Raw genomic sequence first — 19,637 nt, forward strand, 5'->3', positions numbered from 1 at the left:
AAGAAAAAACACTACTAATTAAAACTTTTGGTGAAAATTACCAATTCAGTACTATATTTATAGTATGGATGCCAACTTAGTCCTAAAATTTTAGATTTTGTCAGATATAGTTCTAAAATTTTGCAAGAATGCCAATATAATTCTTTCAACCAATTGTCAATGGATATTGTTGATGTGGCAGTCAACATATAATGTTGTTTTCAATAAAGTTGTTCACTTTAGTGTATCACATAAGACGGTTGGTTATGATTGGACATCACATCAATAATTTCCAACTGCAATTGTTCGGAATGACTACATTAAGTAATATTTTTATGATTGTCCCAAATTTTTCACATTGATTTTTTAGGCAACTTTTTCGGACACGTTCGCATTTATACGGCACGCTGCCTTTGCACAATTTTCGATGCTCCCATCGCATTCTTTCCAACATATGTCCTGCGAAAAATGAGGCCGAAAAAAGCTGCACGCCGAAAACTAAGTGCGAGTCGATTCTGTACCAAAAGAGAACTTTGATTGGCATTATGACATAAGCAGTGATGTTCTCCGAAATGGAAAGTTGGGAAGGATGGAAGTCACGTACCAAGCTTCGCTTTCTTCAGCTCGATGTATAAAATATCTTCCCCCGTAATCACTCTTGCCGGCCAAACTTTTATTTACTTAATTTTTTTTTTTTTAAATGAATGGACGTGTGAAATCGAAATTAGGCTCCTTTTGGCATAATGATATTGTCTAATGTTTAGAGCTCCGATGTTGAGTGTGCTTGCGAAGAGGGCATTGCTAAAATGGGTTAATTCCTAGGAAAGTGTTTATCAATATGTCAATGGACGAAACGGTCAAGCGAAGTGTGGGATGACCGAAGTGGATTGCTCGACACGCGATCGAGTATTATACATATTAAGATTATGTTTAGTAAGTGTGCAATCAGGAGATGAGCCACATGGAAGTGTGTAGGCATATAACAATTTAGTCCAATAAAGGCGATAAGTGGTCATCAAAACGAGATGGGCTAATAGTTTAAATTTTTAGTAAAGTTGATTGCTGCTCCACAAAATCTCACATGATATCAAAACTGTAAGTCTTGAATTCGAATATTTCCAAACTCCATTTACCTCCCTAATTAAATTTCAACACTTACCACTACCCAAAATACCATATTAAGCGTGAAGAAGAGTATTAAAATATTTAAATAATAAACAATGCATTCATCTAATAATTTAATTTTTTAGAACAGCTGATTGTAACTCCACAAAATCTCACACAACTACTCCTAGGCTTTTAGGATGGCAAATGGGCACAAACGAATCGGGCTGCGCATCGAACAAGAAAGAGTATTTCTTGAATTGTACGGACTAAAAAGACGCCTTCATTCCAATGTCAAGTGTTACTTAAACAAGATCAATATGGGTCGAAACGGTCTAAAAAGACGCCTTCATTTCAATGTCAAGTGTTCCTTAAACAAGACCAATATGGGTCAAAATCCTGCACATCCCACAATTTCAAACTCACACTCGATTATCCTTATCTTAAAACGCTCGTTTACAAAACTCATCAAATAAAAAAAGATGTCTGGGGCCGACGTCGGCTCGTGGAATTCCGCCGGGTCCAGATCTGTCCCCCGGCTCCCCCGTCCCATGGCCCCTCCTAGAAGCTAGAAAGTCCATCGAACGCGCATCCCCAATGGGTGGCGCGTGGACCCCGCCCGGCGTCAAGTTGGGGGAGGGAAGCCAAACCATTTTTAGGGAGGGAAAAGGACAAAAAGGAGGACCAAAAAGGGAAAATGAAATGAGGAGAGGGAAAGGAGAACGGGTCCTCGAGAAGGGGATCTGGCATCATCGCGTTCCAGACCAGAAGACGGGAGAAGGTCCAAGGAAGCGCAGCCCCGGGCAGAAGCCGACAAGGAGTGCACAGATGGGCACGACAGCGAGTGGTGACAATTCCTCTCTTTTTTCTCTTCCGAATTTTCCCCCCTTTTTTAATAAGGTACGCACCAACTGTACGTTCATGCACTCTTTGGGGGGTCCCTCCCTCCCCCTTCTGGCCCTTCCGTTTGTCATCTTGGCCTTCGAGATTCCTGAGGAGCAACTTAAGGATTAGATATTCTTGACGCTTCGGGCGTATGATTGGCGGGGGTGGTAGAGGTTGGTGCATGGTCCGGTCCAGGCTGCTTGCCTGTTTTGCACCTGCTCCGGGAAGTTTTGATGATGAATATGTAGGTCAAACTATGTTGTGGGTCCACTTGGACTGGTTCTTGCAGTCGGAAAGAGGGGATGGACCATTGGAATCATTGTTCGTGGGGAGATGAACAATGATCACATAAATTGTCACCAAATTTGAGGCTTCCTTGGGGAAAATTGGATCGAGTTGGATATTTTCTTTTGCAGGCAAAGGATTTGGGGGAGAGGCAACCGGGGTCAATGACCCATTCTATGCATCGGCATAAAGTCCAATGCACATTAGAAAATATGGATTTCAATTATAATTATTACGCTAACTATGTGACTTATGGTTCCAAAGTTGACGAATTGGTTATTACGACCTCACCAAGACGCTTTCAATTGGAAAGTCTCTTCACACAAAATATGTCATAATCAGGCAAGTCTCTTCTCTAATGAAAGATCAGATGATTTGAAATAAAAAATCATTTTATCATTAGACAAGCGCGCTTTTAGAAATGTTGGTTTCAGTCATAATGGATAAAATATACAAAAGTGCTAAAACTTAGCACAGGTAAATACTTTAGTGCTAAAAGTTCCAAAAGATACACTTAAGTGTCACTTTTTTTTAAAAAAAAAATTGGACATTTAAGTACTCATTCCAACGAGCTTAGTAGAAATATGACGTTGCATCATTTTAATAATAAAATTGGTCTACATGACTTGCTGGAATGTTCACTCGGCAATCTTTGTTTAAAATGACGCCATTTTTCATGTTCACTTAAGTGCCAATCATTATTAAAAAAAATGATCACTTAAGTGACACTCCTAGTTAAAAGTGAACACTTCAGTGCCAAAAATAATGTTGTTTAGCTTACTCTTGGTATCTACGTGGATGATTTTTTTTTAAAGAATTGTTACGTCGGTAAAAGATCACGCTAGAAAAAGTCACGTCAGTAGTTTGACCAGAATTTCTCGCCGTTGGCACTTAAATGTCTATTTTTCTTCCGATTTTGACGTTTAAGTGTACTTTCTAGAAATTTTGACACTAAAATATCCATTTGTACCATATTTTGGCACTCTTGATATCCGCACCCTTAGTCATAACTATTCCACATAACTCAAAGATCCAGGGTTAGCGAACTTGGTATCTCAACCGCACCAAGATACTTGCAATTACAAAGTCTCTTCACTTGATATATTTCGCAGTAGCAAGTCTCTTCTCACAAGGGATCATATGATTGGAAATTAAAAATGGTTTTATCGTCTAGCACGATGCTTGCTGCGCTTATTTGACTTAATTATCTTGTGGGCTCATCAATGGGATTCTAAATTCTAAACCAAAACTCGCAATTGGAGATTTTGTTTTTGTTATTCACCTTCACGTACTTTTCATATATCTCGTCCATTGTGTCCAATAAAGCTCGTTCGCACTAAAAGATATTGCAGAGTTTAGAGATTAATTAGACTAAGCTTATCTCAATACTTGATCATGTGGGTCTCAACATGGGATCCACATAATAAATTTTTGAGATGATATTGATTCTTAGGATTTATACATCATGCAATATGTTCTCACACTTGCTAACTTATACTCTTCGTTGCGTAAACAAAACACTATCCATGCAACTAATGAAAACAAATTGGGTTGATACTACAAAAAATCTCCAACTGGTAAATCAATGCCACATTTACCCCAAATTAATTTTTATGTCAAAAAATCCCAAATTAATATACTCACTACCACATTTACCCCAAAACTAACTTTTGTATCACGAAAAATTCCAAACCGGTATACTAGTGTTAAATATATTCTAAACTAATTTTGTGTCACAAAAAATTAAGAATCTTAGCAGATTTTTGAGCTCTTAAAGAAAAATGAGCAGATTTTAATAGATATCTCAATCTAAGATTCTAGTGATTTAAGTTTTTGGCAACATGAAAATTAATTTGAGTTAAATGTGGCACTAGTCTACCAAAGAAAATTTGTTTAAGGTGAATGTGGCACAAGAATATCGATTTAGATTTTTCATGGCACGAAAAATGACTTTGGGGTAAATGTATGATATAGGTGCACTAGTTTGAGATTTCTATGATATCAGCCCCTATGAATTACATGCCTATGAGTACGTAACCGAAAATGACTGCTAGCAATTACGCATGCAAATACGCATTTAGTACAGGAAGTTTCCTTCGAAGGGAGTCACCACCGGTAGCGAATGTTTTATATTTGTGACATCATATCTTTTCTATAATGGAGGTACACAATATTAACCTGTAAAGCGAGGTAATAATCTTTCAAAAGGGTAGTTAAAATTAGTGGGAAGCACATATTTTTAGCAACCAATAATAATTTACCAAATCACTCTGCAAATTAATATACAACTAACTTTTTTGCAATTCAACTATGTTATAATCTCTTTTACATGAATGATCTCAACCTAACATATTAAAAAAAAAAAATAGAGTTAAAATGTGTCGCAGTCATTACATTATCATCGGAAAATACATGGCAAAAAAAAAGCATTTTAAAGCTTTAGCCGGATGGACGGACGGCTTGAGGATGACATAGGAGTAGACATCAATTCTTCTAATCTTTTAAAAGAAAATTGAGTCTGGTCAAAGCTCTATCTGGCTCATAAACATTTGAGGGTTGTTGCTCCCCAAACCCTAAAGTCAATTGACACGCGGCAATATTTGAAATTCACGAAAAAGAAATTGAATAAAAGTCAACGAATTTGAGAAGCTTGCGCCATGCATCTAAAAAAATATAGAAAAAAAAGAAGAAGAAGTGGTGCATGGATCCTTCGTTCAATTTCATTACGTCAGTGGTTAAATTAATCATGCCGCCTAATTAGTGATTAGACGGGATAACAATCTATCGGACCGTCCTTCAAGTCTTTAAGCTCGTTTACCTTAATTACGGATAAGACAGCTTAAAAAAAGATGGTTGCTTGAGAGACATCTAGGGTTTGGAGTACTGAATAATGTTTTCATCTTGCCATCACGCAAGAATCAATTGATAATCTAATCAATTATATGAATAATTTCTCAACATTTGCAAGAAAGTATCGTGGAAGCATTATAATTCACGTGATCAAGAGAAACGTGATGTATTAGACTTCGATAGATATATGCGATTGGCAACGATGCTCCATCAGCCTGATAGTGTGGTGTACTAAGATCACTTGTTTCGATTACAAATTGAGATGGAAATTATAGGCATTGATTAGCAACATATCCCTTTTATAATCGCCGGATTATGCATATCAACTTATATATTCGCATGCGTATGTTTAGTTTGATCTATTTTTATTTTCCCTTGTTAGGCAAAAATATTCTTCACAAACATGTTCAATTATAAAACTAATCGATAATAATCTATTTCACTAGAAAGAGTCAATGAAATTTCTTTCAAGGGTAATGGAACATTAAGTAAATTTACAAAAGCTGCAACGGGTCTTCTATTGTTTTTTGGACAGGAAATGTATATGGCGAGAAATCTAAATATATCGAAATTGGGAATAATTGTTCAGACCATTTAAAGGAATAATAAAATGTAAAGATAAATTGAAAGTGCATATGGACAATTGATGTTCTTTGATTGATTGACAATTGTTTACGAAGAATACAACTTTAATACTTGTACTTCTACAATCCCAGGGTTATTCAACAATTACTAAGAATTGTAAACTGCTCTATGTGACTCCTACTATTTAGTAATGCCTATATGTAGAACAGTGATAACTTTTGGGGTTCCTCGTCTCCATTACTTCGATGGTTGAACTGAGATTTGTCGGTTCCATTACTTGATAATTACTTTTCTAACGGTTGCATTCAAGTCTATCATCTTCATTTCTTGATGTTCCTCACTTTATCACTTAATTGCTACTTATTCACATATTGGTCGGTCCGAAACTAGATATTCTCATCGATTGAGTAAACTTTACTGTTCTTTCCAGTCAAACTGCCGACTCCAACAGTAAACATTTTTTGATGTCTAACATAAGCGCAAGGTGTCCTATTATGCAAGTGCAAGACATACACAACCTTACTTTCCTTATGCAAAATCTTCCCTGGCATCTTACAAATAAACTTTCTTTCTGAAAAAATCAGATAAAACCAATGGAACTTTCATTCCCCACACAAAAAAACTGTTGAGATATTAATTCCACTATCAAGCATTGGACGACTATTCATACTCTTTTTTTTCTCTGAATTTACAGCAATTGTTAACTTATGCAAATTGATTTCCCATCTCAGGCGATTGTCAATCATTTCCTCCTTAATAAATGCGAAAAGAAGACTATGAAGCTAGGGCAGAAATGACAAAAATTATTTGAAAGTCGCCCCTTCTCGTTGAATCGATCCACATGCATCCAATCTAAAGCTTTGGGAAGAGATGTCGATCAACTTGCGGGATGAACGGCAGACTTTCATCACAACGCAGACGAGGTCGATTCGAGCCTTTTTCATTCTGAGGAAAAAGTCAAGCCTCTTGAATTGTCTCCGCGTGCAGGTTTTCGGCTGGGGGTCGTCTTGAATGAATGAGTTGTCGCCATAAATTCTCCAAAAGGCAAAAGTCCGATGTATCGGCTCCAAATCCACGATGCACGCACTACGTGTGCTAGCCGTGCGTGGCACTTACCCCCCGACACGTTTCTCATCAAACATCACGTAAAAACTCGGTTTAGGGTTTGCACGATTTGACTTATCCGCGCATGCGTATTGCATGCGATTCAAAGAAAATCTCTTTATCCAAATCGTTCAAAAGACCACGTGTATATTGGGGAAACAATTAGGGTTAAAGCGTGCACTGAACCGATCCACGTCTTTCTCATTTTTTTGACCAATCTATAGGGATTTCGAAACTTATGTTTATGCTGTGATTGATTCTATTTGTAGCATAACGAGTCTTAGATAAGTGCGGCACTGATTATACATCTCACAAGAGGAATAATTGTCCAAAAAACTTATAGTTTAGTGATCAATTTATAAATCTTTCAGTTGTGTCAATTTAGTCCTAAACCTTTAATTGTATAAATTTAGTCATAAATCTTTTACCGATTCATCAATCGAGTCATTCTAACCAAATATCCAAATAATAGATTTAGTACCGATTGGTAAATCTTCAAAATATTTAGGATTAAATTAACACAATTGAAAAGTTGAAAATTGAATAGATAAATTGTCAAAAAATTTTGACTAAATTGACACGATTAAAAGGTTCAAATCAAAATTCATATATACTCATTAGGTTTAGAAATTTTTGGATAATTTTTCTATAACGAAACATTCTCATAATCTCATTGATCTATTATCATCTCAACATTCGGACAGGACATTGTCATTCACGCGCTTGCTCCTTGAGACGTATGAGAAAGAGAGAGAGAGAGAGGGCTCATTCTCCCTCTAGAAATTCAAGGCGCGAACATGGGCTCTACCCATTCAACGGAGGAAAAAACCAACTTGCATGGTCGTGTCCCTACCATGCAGACGACGCGTGTACATGCAAGACTTCATTGCAAGACCTTTTTTTGGCCAAATAATACCTACAAAGCGAGCCGCTTGCCAAAACCTCCGTCAGCCCCACCTCTCGGACTACCCTCCAAAATCCATCGTTCCGCGTATTATGTGCGTCCTTTGGGTGTGTGGGTGTGTGTCTATTTCGGGACTTCCTCTCTTGAATGGAATGCTACCCGTTCTCTAACTTTCTGTCCCCATTAATTGCAAAAGGTCCCCTTTTCGGAGGCTCGTCATCCTTCCCCCACCACCCTCCCCCGATCCCAACGTTTTCTCCTCCTTCCTCGCAACACGTACCTTGTTGTCATCGACATTGATTGGCCGTCTGGCTTCTTTCGTCTGGCTTTTTGGGCTGGTGCCGTCATTATCAAAAAAGGGTATGGATGGATCTCGCTTGCTAAATATTCAACCTCATTGAATTTCCGGGGGCTTTTCTGTAACCGTTTGATTCCGGGGGTTTCCATGACTATCATCGCCGCGAGAGATGATGTTTCAAAGATGGTTGATTAGGGGATAGTCACTGGCACTGCTCTTGGAGGAGAAGTCTTGTAATTCTAGATGATCCGACCAAATCCGATTGGTTGCGTGTTTGAGTGGGATTAATCAAATGGGGACTTCGTTTACGTGGTCCTCGGTCCGTGTTCTTTGGTCGTTACCTGAATTTATGATAATTGATGACTTTTGCTACGACGAATGATCAAATACAAGTACGTGGCTTGACGTGTAGATACACCATTTAAGTGGTTTACATCTTATGTGGTTACTTGGAATATTTGTTTTAAGGGCCTGGCCACGTGGACGGGGATGGATCGTCAGTTGTTGCGGGTGGTATCGAAATAGGACTCCCTCTGGCATGGATGAACTAGGTCCATGTCCAATCCGACGAGTGTGGGGAGTGATCGTCTATAGGGAAGGCTAGTGAAGGTGGCTTGGTTGTAGAGGCAAGAGTGCACGACCGTGATGGACGGAGCTTTGAGTAGTTGAGAGAGAAAGATGGGTTGTTAAGTCAGACATCCAATGGTCGATAAGATGGTAACAAGAGATGGACCTAGTCATGGAAATAGCATCAACATAGCTCGATGCGCATTTTTAATATTTTGAATCGTGGTTCTTACAATAAGATATGCATTCACGATTGAGATATGTCGAGACATTCATGAAAGTATCATTCCATCACAAGCATATGTCAAAGAATAATGCTGGCAAATCACAATGAAGGTCATGGTAACTGTACTTCAATTTGGTACATATATAGTTCATCGAACCCTGTGTGCCCCTTTCCTATGATGCAACTAACGGTGGAATCACACCTGAGGCATGAAAATGTTCGTTCATGAGAATGAACGCAGGCAACTCATATGCTGGAGCACAGGTGTCATGAGCAAATGGCCTTGCCATTTCATATATAATTAAGTGAAGATATTTGTCGCAAAGTTCCAATGAAATTTGTCGCCTGTAAAAGAAATCCAATAATGTCACCGGCCACAATTTGGGAAAATTATCAGGTCGGTCCTAAATTTATTATATAAATACTTATTTAGTCCTAATTTCTTAGTTTGCCAATTTATTCTTCGCCCTCTGTGTAAAACATCAATATAGTCATTCTAATTAATTTTCGTTAAAAATCATTAATGTGGCAGTCGGATTATCACCAACCATCGTATCTAGCTTACCACCACGTCATCAATTTCAATAATTGGTCGAAAGTACTATACCAGAATATCATATATGTTTAGAACTGAATTGACAAAATTGAAAAATTTATAATTGAATTGATATTCATACAATAAATTTAGGGTTGGTTATATAATTTTCCCATTGATCTGTCTTTTGATTACTAGATTTCAAATTTAATTATCATTCATATTCATTTTTATTTCAACTTCATTATAATTTGGGGACATTGGGATAGAGACCGACTACCTGAAACCTCAGTAAACACCCCGCACGCCCGTGAGCAGGTTAATTTCTGTTTTTCTTTTATTTGGTGGGAAAGACTATATATGGATTGGAAGAGCAGGAAATGTACTTAGAAAGGAAAAACGAAGATCAACTATTGGTACGAAAGTCCGCAAACACGTGGATTATCTATCAATCTCAGAACGAGCCAACTCATGAATGGTCAAACAATCATTTTGAACGTAGCCCTTTCCGCTGTTTCTTCATGTTTTTATGAACTTTCAAACCTTTGATTACCACATCAGGGTCTTTCCTCGGAGATCACGCGTTGGTGAGTCATCCGCCACGCGTTGCTCTCGAATGCTGCATCATCTCCCTGTCGAAGAAGAATGCTTCACCAGATGGAGAAAGCTTGGCGGGCGCGACAAAGAACTAGAGTGGGTAATAGGAGGAGGAGGAAGAAGAAGAAGAAGTCAATCTGTACATGACGTTCAAATCTTGCTCAAATGGTAAAACCCTAATGACGTAGAAGAAGCGTGAACGACTCGATTCAAGATACGCACCTGACCCAAATCTATAATAGAGAAGTTTTTCTTTTTTTTATCGGCCCTATTTTATTCTTATTATAACTCTCACTCTCAGACTTCTACCCGTCTCCTTGCAGGTGGGAGTCAAAACCCATCCCACTAGTTATCGAATGAATAATGCGAATATGAGGAAGAAATGAGATGGAATTGCCCATTTTCAATTTCGCACGTTTGAAGAAATGAGATGGAATTGCCCATTTTCGATTTCGCGTCGTTCAAGACTTTTATCTGTCTCCTTGCAAGTGGGAGTCAAAACCCATCCCAGTAGTTATCGAATGAATAATGCGAATATGAGGAAGAAATGAGATGGAATTGCCCATTTTCGATTTCGCACGTTTGAATGACTTAGTGACGACTACTTAGACGAAAGATCACGTCTCATGAAATAGTCATCTAGACTCCAATAGACACTTGATCAATTGAACAGTTGCAAGAAAAGAAAAGTCTAGACTCAATAGACACTTGATCGATTATCCCAGTGGTTATCGAATGAATAATGCAAATATGAGGAAGAAATGAGATGGAATTGCCCATTTTCAATTTCACGTGTTTGAATGACATAGTGACGACTATTTAGACGAAAGATCATGTCTCATGAAATAGTCATCTAGACTCCAATAGACACTTGATCGATTGAGACATAGTCATCTAGACTCCAATAGATACTTGTTCGATTGAACAGTTGCAAGAAAAGAAAAGTCTAGACTCAATAGACACTTGATCGATTGAGACATAGTCATCTAGACTCCAATAGACACTAGATCGATTGAACAGTTGCAAGAAAAGAAAAGTCTAGACTCAGTAGATACTTGATCGATTGAGACATAGTCATCTAGACTCCAATAGACACTTGATCGATTGAACAGTTGCAAGAAAAGAAAAGTCTAGACTCATCGAGCGCAGCGTCGCTCCTAAATGAGGACACAACAACCTCCTCCTCACGGGTTTGTTTTCAGCGCAGCGAAAGCGTACGTGAAATGCGTTACACAGATTAGAGGACCTAAGCCTTATAAACTAGTCTCAAGACTCTCCCCCCCTAAGCGATGTGGGACAAGAGACGTGCCCCGCGCTTGGGCCGTCACAATGTCGTTGCTTGCTTTCCTTGGAAAAAGAATTGTTTCGACCTGAGACTATTTGTTTGAATTCAAGATCTCTGAAATTCGATACGAAACATTCATGAATAGATTCGAGATATAACACGGACTAAAGAGGAACTGAAACAGTATTTCCAGTAGCTCCAACATGATGATGCTGATGATGACGATTAGCTGAATAAAAACCATCATGTCCAGCAATACCATTCCCGGGTGTGTTCCGGTCAAAAGGGCAAGTGGCATCGGATGCAAATTGCAGAGAACATGAGTACAGCCACTCTACTCTCACTCTAGGGCTGTTTTGGATGCAGATGGGGATAAAAAGAATTCGATTAAATTCATCTGCTCGCCGACTCTCAGCAAAACTCCCCTTTGGCCAAAACCAAAGGGCCTGTTTCCGGTTTCCTCCGCCTTTCTTTGATCCACTAGGCGCCAGTCGCCCTCATGGTCAACACCCCTTTTTTTTTTTTTTTTTTTTTTTTGCCATTTGATACTGACACAAGCTCTCTCTCTCTCTCTCTCTCTCTCTCTCCCATGGTCGACCCCAGCAGATTCAACGATTTTAGATTGCTCAAAAATTCTTCATCTCTCTCATGGTCGACCCCAGCAGATTGAAAGATTTTAGATAGCTCAAAAATTCTTCATCCTTCCTCTCCCTCCATTCCTGCCCAGGAGATGAGACAAAATTGTGCTTGCGATTTAGACTGTACTTTTTGAAAATGCAACGCCGTCCCTCAACAAGCCGTATCGATTCACGAGCATGTAAGTCTCACATTGTTAAGAGCGATTGGATAGTATCGATCAGAAAAGACAAAATATCCACGAGTCTAGACTCAAATTTCTGACGGGTCAATTTTGTAAAGATGTGAGCCTCGTGCTTCATGCATTCGGCTATCACTCTCTTTATCATGCTAATTGCTAAATGAATGAGGATAGCATAACAGTCATTACTACTATTGGAAGTAACAATGATATGCAAGCCACCGATTAATGCCAGCATACAACCCGAATTGCCTTTTCTATCAATTACATCTCGTGACTTACATGCCACCGCTACTTACATTAATATCAGTGAGTGCCGATCAAGCGTTTCCCGAACTTGAATTAACAAAAGGACTTAAATACGTTATGTTCGTAGCGTGAGAAAACTGTTACAAAAGTGGGATATAGATACCGACACTTATATAAATCTCAATTTAATCAGTGAATATTTCCGTATCAGCGTACCATACGTAAAATCTTCAATATAATAAACAATTTTTTTTCTTTTTTTTTCTTTTTTTTTTGGTGGGGGGGGAACACCGAGAATTAGCTGGAGGGAGCTTCCGTATGTGAAGCTGGAGCTGACTGTGTGAAGGGTCTCTCTCTCTCTAACTTTCTCTCTCTGTCTCTCTTCCCCCCGGGAGAAAAAGCCTATAAATACCCCCCCTTCTTCATCCCCTTCCTCTCACACCAAATCATTCACTACTTCTCCTCGTCCTCCTCAGCGCAAGAAGAAAGCCGCCCCACCGTTCCCATTCCTCGTTCTCTGTTTCGAATCCAGAGAGAGAGAAAAAAAACAGAGCATGGAATTCACCACCGTCCTCTTTACCACCGTCCTCGCCATCCTCTCCGCCTCCCTCCTCCTCCGCTCCGCCCTCCACCTCCTCGCCTCCGCTCGCCGGAGACTGCCCCTCCCGCCGGGCACCCTCGGCTGGCCCTACCTCGGCGAGACCTTCCAGCTCTACTCCCAGGACCCCAACGTCTTCTTCGCAAAGAAACAGAGCAGGTCCGGCAGAGAAAAAGTTTTTTTTTTTGGCGAAAAACCGGGGGATTGATCCCGAATTCTCAACGTACTCGAAGTTACCGAAATTGGGTTTTCGTCGTTTCTTAGAGTTCTCGAATTTTTTTTCCTGAATTTCGGCAGGTATGGCTCGATATTCAAGACTCACATACTGGGGTGTCCCTGCGTGATGATATCGAGCCCGGAGGCGGCCAAGTTCGTGCTGGTGACGAAGTCGCACCTGTTCAAGCCCACATTCCCGGCGAGCAAAGAGAGGATGCTGGGCAAGCAGGCCATCTTCTTCCACCAAGGGGACTACCACGCCAAGCTGAGGAAGCTCGTCCTCCGAGCCTTCATGCCCGAGGCCATCAAGAGCAGAGTCGCCGGCATCGAGTCCGTCGCCGTCGATTCCCTCCAGTCCTGGGAAGGAAGATTGGTCAACACTTTCCAAGAAATGAAAACAGTGAGCTTTTTTATCCTTTTTCCTGATTTTTCCGGTTTTCAGGTCGCCTTCCGTGGTGTCGTCAATTTTGTCCAGCGCAGAACAGAGGAGAGAAAGTAATGGGTTTCCCCTGTTTTTTTCATATGAACAGGGTGGTTGAATTTCCTCAAATTAACTAATTAAATATAGTTTGGTGTAACTACGGTGAACAAACAGTTAAAACTTTTTCACAACAGTGTTAAGACAGTAGTATCCTGTATCTTTCCGTACATAAATTTGTAAGTACAAAGACCAGACGTGGCAACGTATGATTACTTTTTGTGGAGGCAGAACGTTTTGGATAGGGCAAAAGAAGAAAAAATTCAGCGTCCTTTCGGAGTTCCTTGGGACTGATCAGAACTCTTGTCTTGCAGTACGCATTCAAGATCGCGCTTCTTTCCATTTTCGGAAAGGACGAGATCAAGTACAGAGAAGATCTCAAGAAGTGCTATTACATTCTGGAAAAAGGGTACAACTCAATGCCCATCAACCTCCCGGGCACCCTGTTCCACAAGTCCATGAAGGCCAGGAAAGAGCTGGCCCGGATTTTGGCCAAGATCCTGGTCACCCGGAGGCAGATGAAGCTCGACCACAACGACCTGCTCGCGTCCTTCATGGGCGACAAGGAAGGCCTCACCGACGAGCAGATCGCCGACAACATCATCGGCGTCATCTTCGCGGCCCGCGACACCACCGCCAGCGTCCTGACCTGGATCGTCAAGTACCTGGGCGAGAACCCGAGCGTCCTCGAGGCTGTCACGGTAAATTTCCCTCGTTAAAAATTCGATCTTTACTGTATTCTCGTTAAGTCCCCTTTTTCGTACGTGCGGTCCACCTCCACCTCGAACAAAACAGACCCACAATCATGCGAGAGAAACCAGAGGCAGAGGAAAAATCCCTCAATCATTCTGATTATACAACTATAGATTTCACAGGGCAGACAAGCTGTAACGCATGGAGGAATAATATTAAAATATAAAAATTAAAGAATTGTTTAATAATTTCAACTGTTCAAAGAAAAAGAGAAAAATTTTATTCATGCGTGCGTTTGGCTCTACAGGAGGAGCAAGAAGCCATAAGGAGGACGAAAGAAGAGAGCAGTGAGGAGAAGGTTTTGACCTGGGCAGACACCAAGAACATGCCAATGACTTCAAGGGTCATTCAAGAGACGCTCAGAGTCGCCTCTATTCTATCCTTCACCTTCAGAGAAGCTGTTGAAGATGTTGAATACGATGGTGAGTGATAAGCTTCAGATTCAGACCGTACAATCAGATTTTTTTATATATTTATTTACTGCAGATGCTGATAAAAAAATTGGTTTTTTCCCCCTATTTTGTTTTTTCTGCAGGGTATCTCATACCCAAGGGCTGGAAAGTCTTGCCTCTCTTCAGGAACATTCACCACAGCCCTGAAAATTTCCCGGAGCCTGAGAAATTTGACCCATCTCGATTTGAGGTAATATATTCTTTGACAGTGACATAACTCACCAGTTCTAAGAAATTTTTTACCACCCAAAACAAGAGGGAAAAACAAGCAGTCATTGAGCAGCATCTCATCAATTATTCTTTTTTAACCACTGAACAGGTTGCTCCAAAACCAAACACCTTCTTGCCATTTGGAAATGGAGTCCACTCCTGCCCAGGGAATGAGTTGGCCAAATTGGAGATTTTGGTGCTTCTCCATCATCTGACCACCAAGTACAGGTTAGTCAATCCAAATGTTTTTACACAGTTCTCTCTCTCTCACACACACACACACACACACACAGGTTCAGTTACTTAAAATGGTACAGAAAATCTGACATGGGCTTTTTGTTTGTTTATGTTGCTGTGCAGGTGGTGTATAATGGGTTCACAGAATGGAATTCAGTATGGCCCGTTTGCTCTTCCCCAGAATGGATTGCCCATCAGATTATATCAGAGGACATCAAAAGAATAGAGACAGAACGTAACAATATTGCTCCAGAAAAATAATCCAATGCATAATATTCAAGCAATGGGAAACCAATCTACTTCCCACAAAAGGATTACTTGGCAGTGAGGAAAATAAGGAGTAACAGGCCAAATTCTTCCTACAAGAAGAGATCAATTCCTCTGTTCTCTTTCGGTCAAGACAAGCTCAGAGAAACACAGTGAGAGAGGAAGATTGAGATGAGCAAGGCACGTCCCAGAAGGGAGCCAAAACTGTACAGAAGAGTGAAAAGGTCGAGACAAAAAGGAAACTTAGTAAAAGGGGAAAAAATTCTCAAAATTCCAACCATATCATGCTCAAATTTTTTCTTCATAGGATAGGAAAAAGATTCCCTCGGAATGGTGGGATCAATGTAATCTAAGCGGTCGTTTTCGCCATTCTTTTCACTAGTTTTGTCACTGCCAACGCATGATAAAGTCCGCAAGGCATCAATGAAAAAAATTTAATGGATTCTTGATACAGATGTCTCTGTCTTTCTCTCTCTCTCTCTCTCTCTCTCTCTCTCTCTCTCTCCCCTCTTCAACAACTTACAAAATGTCAATCACCGATATTTTGCATGAAACGGACACGTCAAAGAGAGGAATTCAAAGCCCTAAGGCAGATAATGCTTTGAAGCTGTGTGTGATTGCCGATAATTCAGTTCGTACGACCAAAAAAATGTGAAGTGCATGTGTCTCCTTTTCCATAACATGCTTCGACAATCTATTTTCATTGTCGAAAGCGCAATGCTAACCGATAAAGGCTGAACGACAATCGACCCGCCAAACTTATGACCAACGCAATCCACGTATTGACTAGGACACTGTTATGCATATGATTTCAGACAGCGAGGATTATTCATTCTCTTTTGGCAATTTAATGTGAAGAATTATTTCTCTGAGAACTGCTTAGGATCAATGTAGCTGCCGATCACCCATGATTATTCGCTAGACAACTGGATTTGCAAGTTTCATCAGCTGTGAGGGCGGAAGCAGTTCTACATGAATTCTAATGTAAGTACTCTCGGTTAACCACCGACTGCAAATAGTTGAAATTATCTGGCAATGCATACTGTCACTCATGTAGTCATCGACATTCGGAAAACACTCTCGGACCAAAGTTAGGGGATAATTTTCAGGACGAACTATAGCAGTAACGAAGAAATTTCAACTACATCTCAAGGGAGGAAGGAGACGCCGGAGATGGTCCAGTGCCACCAGTCGATGAGGATATGGCTGTGGCCATTTTACAGTTTTAAGGGTTACAAATTGGCGACGATACGTACATGAACGACGCTTTTTAGGATTCTCGGTCAGAGGTAGCTGCTACTTAGGTTTTTGCCCTGATTGCGCTGCAAAATCCGACAAGGTGGTATGCTAATCATGGAAGGAAAACCTAAATGTGTTCCTATTTATTCAATGCCTCCTTCCTCTATCTCCCTTTCTCTTGAATCTTACAAGGGGAGCGAAAATTATTCCGTGAACCTGGATGTCATTCGAACCATAGAATTTGTGGTCCAGTCTTGATCAAGTGGACCCATCAAATTCGATGGTGTAGACATATACCTACACCTCTTTCTCTTTCCATCCGTGATTTCAAAAAGAGCTTAGTTAGCTCGTCTCTACTACACTATCTTGTTAAATGTAGCACATCGAGAAAGCATTAGCACATTCATAGTCAGATGAATGGATATTTCCTAAATGAAGCTATGATCAACTATACGATACCATTATAGATACAGTCAGACAAGATAGTTGCATAAAGATGAGCTGTGATGCATAATAAGTAGTTACACATACTTTCTTCACTCATTGAGTATGCCCTCTCGAGCGAATTTTACTTTTTTTTATCAGAAATCTTGAGCCACTTTGGCTGAACAGGTTTCACCTTATGGCTAGTCCACTACTTAATGATCATGATACACCATCTCCATAAACTGTTCTATACCTTGGCTAGTATTTCACACCAGCAGGATTTGGGGAAGATATTTCCAAGCTTTTTGGGTGCTTTAACTGATGTTTGGTCGAGAGTAATTCAGAAAACCCGAAATCCTGTCCTGTCTTGAGAACCTAACTCAAATTTCATTTGTTCCTTGCTTTACTAGTGACGGTGTCAACTCGTCTACGTAGGAACATTGTAGGTGCTTTCAGGTAGGTATGATGGTGCACCTTAAGTGCTTATATGTCATCGATATTTGGTTTGGTATAGATACTTGGTTATCTTGAATATTCTTGATCAAGCTATAGTTGAAAAGCAAGACACTTTTTGAACAGGTGCAACAAGGTAAGATCCTCAGCTATCATAGAGTTTTAATCTCCTCAGGGGAAGTTCATTCTTAAAGTGAAGGTAAGCTCTACATTTAGAGCAAGCAAGCATATTATTGTTTCCACTTTAAAGTTGGATTGCTTGATTGTAAAAAGGTTTATTCCTGAAATTATAAATTAGACCTATACTAGTGGGTAGGCAGGCTTAGGTTCTAGGGCCAAAGATAATAGGTTCAGCCCCAGGGGAACAAATCGTTATTTTAAGGTGGCTTTGTCCCTCTTTCTTACGATAGAGTTTATTCCGTTCCTTGAAAATTGACACCAGTAGTGAAATAAAATTTATTTAAGACCTAGCAAAGAGATTTAACTAAGTCGTGTACGTCGAAGACAGTATACCCACTGGACCGCTGGGACCACTTTGTGAATGCCGGTTTTGAGAGTTTAGCTTTCCTCTGTAGTGTTTCATCCAATTCTTCAACGAAAAATATTTAGTGACATCGATACAGAAGATAGAAAGACTCATTTGCCAATCAAACATTGACATCCTAAGTCTCTGACGTATGGGCTCCTTTGATAATTAGTTCTGAGGAAGGCCTTCAAGTCGTGCTTCTCAGTTTCACCCATAAACTAAGTCCATATGAACCGGTGCTGTCTTCCAGCTATAATACTTCTAATCTCGCAAGCAGAACACAGATGGATACAACCTTCTAAGCTACAGAATATAGAATGTCATCGATAAAATCAAGTCAACTCCAATGGTTATAATTCTTCCCTAGCCCCACTATTCTATTTCTCTATATTAGAACCGAGAGCCAGCAAGGCCTCTAAGCATTGAAGCCGAGCTACTCGGACTTCTGTAACACGATCCTGTAAAGCACTCCTATTAAGGCTAAGATTAAGACCGCATACTTCGTATTATTAGGAGCAAGGAAACTTAAATGAAAGAAAGACCTGGAAGCAGCTTCTTTGCTAACTGTGATTGCACACCGTGCTGTGATATTACTCAAAAGCTTATGAGAATTATTCCCTGACTCTTTCGAATATGAATAGTGAGTGAAATCCCATAGTATGAAAAGTCATCCTTGGCTAGTTTAATCCTCCCGCAGAGTGACGTCCCCCCCGGGGGCCCGGTCACAAGTTATTCAAATTCTAACTTGCCTTCTCAATCATGAAAGACGCTAGTAAATTCATTACCCATCAAGCGAATCTACTCGATATCAAAGTCCTAATCGACAAACAGAATAGTTACACAAAAGGATTTGCCTTTTGTACGAATTACAGCGCATATTGTTCGACAGTTGGCTGAATAATACTAAAAAACGCAGTCATTTTTCGGCCCATCTTTGTCTGACTAGACAAAAGAAAGGTAACAAAATCCAGATCATCCATGAGAGAGTCAAAATTCGAATCCTAGGTTGCCTCTAAGTTAAGAAGGGCAGAAAAGATTTGATGGACTTGAGGCACCTTTGCCCTGTTGTGATTCTCTACTCGGATATTTTCAATCCATCTAATATTTTTTATATTCCAATAATTGAATTCAGATGGCTCTGCAAACCGTGTCGTGATGATTTCTAGATTAGTGAAAGTTTCCATGTAGACGGTAGAGAAAAAATGTTCAATATTGCCATCAGCCATCTCAAGCACAAAGCCAAAATGCTGACCAGACCAGGGACTTTCGAGTTCTTCCAAAACAGCTAAAGCCCACCTGTCTGTCAAGTATCGTATTAGGCGTCGCTGTTGATGGAAAATTCAGGAATAAGCGTTTAAATTCAAGCCTGTGGAGCATATTGATCGCGTTGCTTGTTTAGAACAAGTTTGATTTCTTTGTAGGACTTCCATTTGAATGAACTTCCTTCAAATTCCAGCAACGCCAAAATAGCTGTTTTCGGCTTACCACCTTTTCTAGAAGTCCAACGCAGCA

The 19,637-nt window shown here is 40.0% G+C and overlaps 1 protein-coding gene across 1 annotated transcript; it reads left to right on the forward strand.

The window, feature by feature from the left end:
- Nucleotides 1–12,696: 12,696 nt before the first annotated feature.
- On the forward strand, nt 12,697–15,936 carry LOC104444184 (abscisic acid 8'-hydroxylase CYP707A2). The gene is made up of 7 exons (XM_010057815.3): nt 12,697–13,027; nt 13,166–13,484; nt 13,877–14,263; nt 14,563–14,737; nt 14,851–14,957; nt 15,087–15,205; nt 15,338–15,936. The coding sequence occupies exons 1-7, from the start codon at nt 12,825–12,827 to the stop codon at nt 15,438–15,440; spliced, it is 1,413 nt and encodes a 470-aa protein (XP_010056117.2). The 5' UTR covers nt 12,697–12,824; the 3' UTR covers nt 15,441–15,936.
- The last annotated feature ends 3,701 nt before the right edge of the window (nt 15,937–19,637 follow it).

Source organism: Eucalyptus grandis, chromosome 5 (genome assembly GCF_016545825.1).
Source record: "Eucalyptus grandis isolate ANBG69807.140 chromosome 5, ASM1654582v1, whole genome shotgun sequence".
Lineage (NCBI taxonomy): Eukaryota > Viridiplantae > Streptophyta > Magnoliopsida > Myrtales > Myrtaceae > Eucalyptus > Eucalyptus grandis.

Excerpts from the sequence above, each read along its gene's own strand:
- LOC104444184 (XM_010057815.3), top strand. The coding sequence starts at position 12,825 with ATGGAATTCACCACCGTCCTCTTTACCACCGTCCTCGCCATCCTCTCC. Across the intron at positions 14,958-15,086 it reads TTGACCCATCTCGATTTGAG|GTTGCTCCAAAACCAAACAC; the intron begins GTAATATATTCT and ends ACCACTGAACAG. Across the intron at positions 15,206-15,337 it reads CATCTGACCACCAAGTACAG|GTGGTGTATAATGGGTTCAC; the intron begins GTTAGTCAATCC and ends GTTGCTGTGCAG.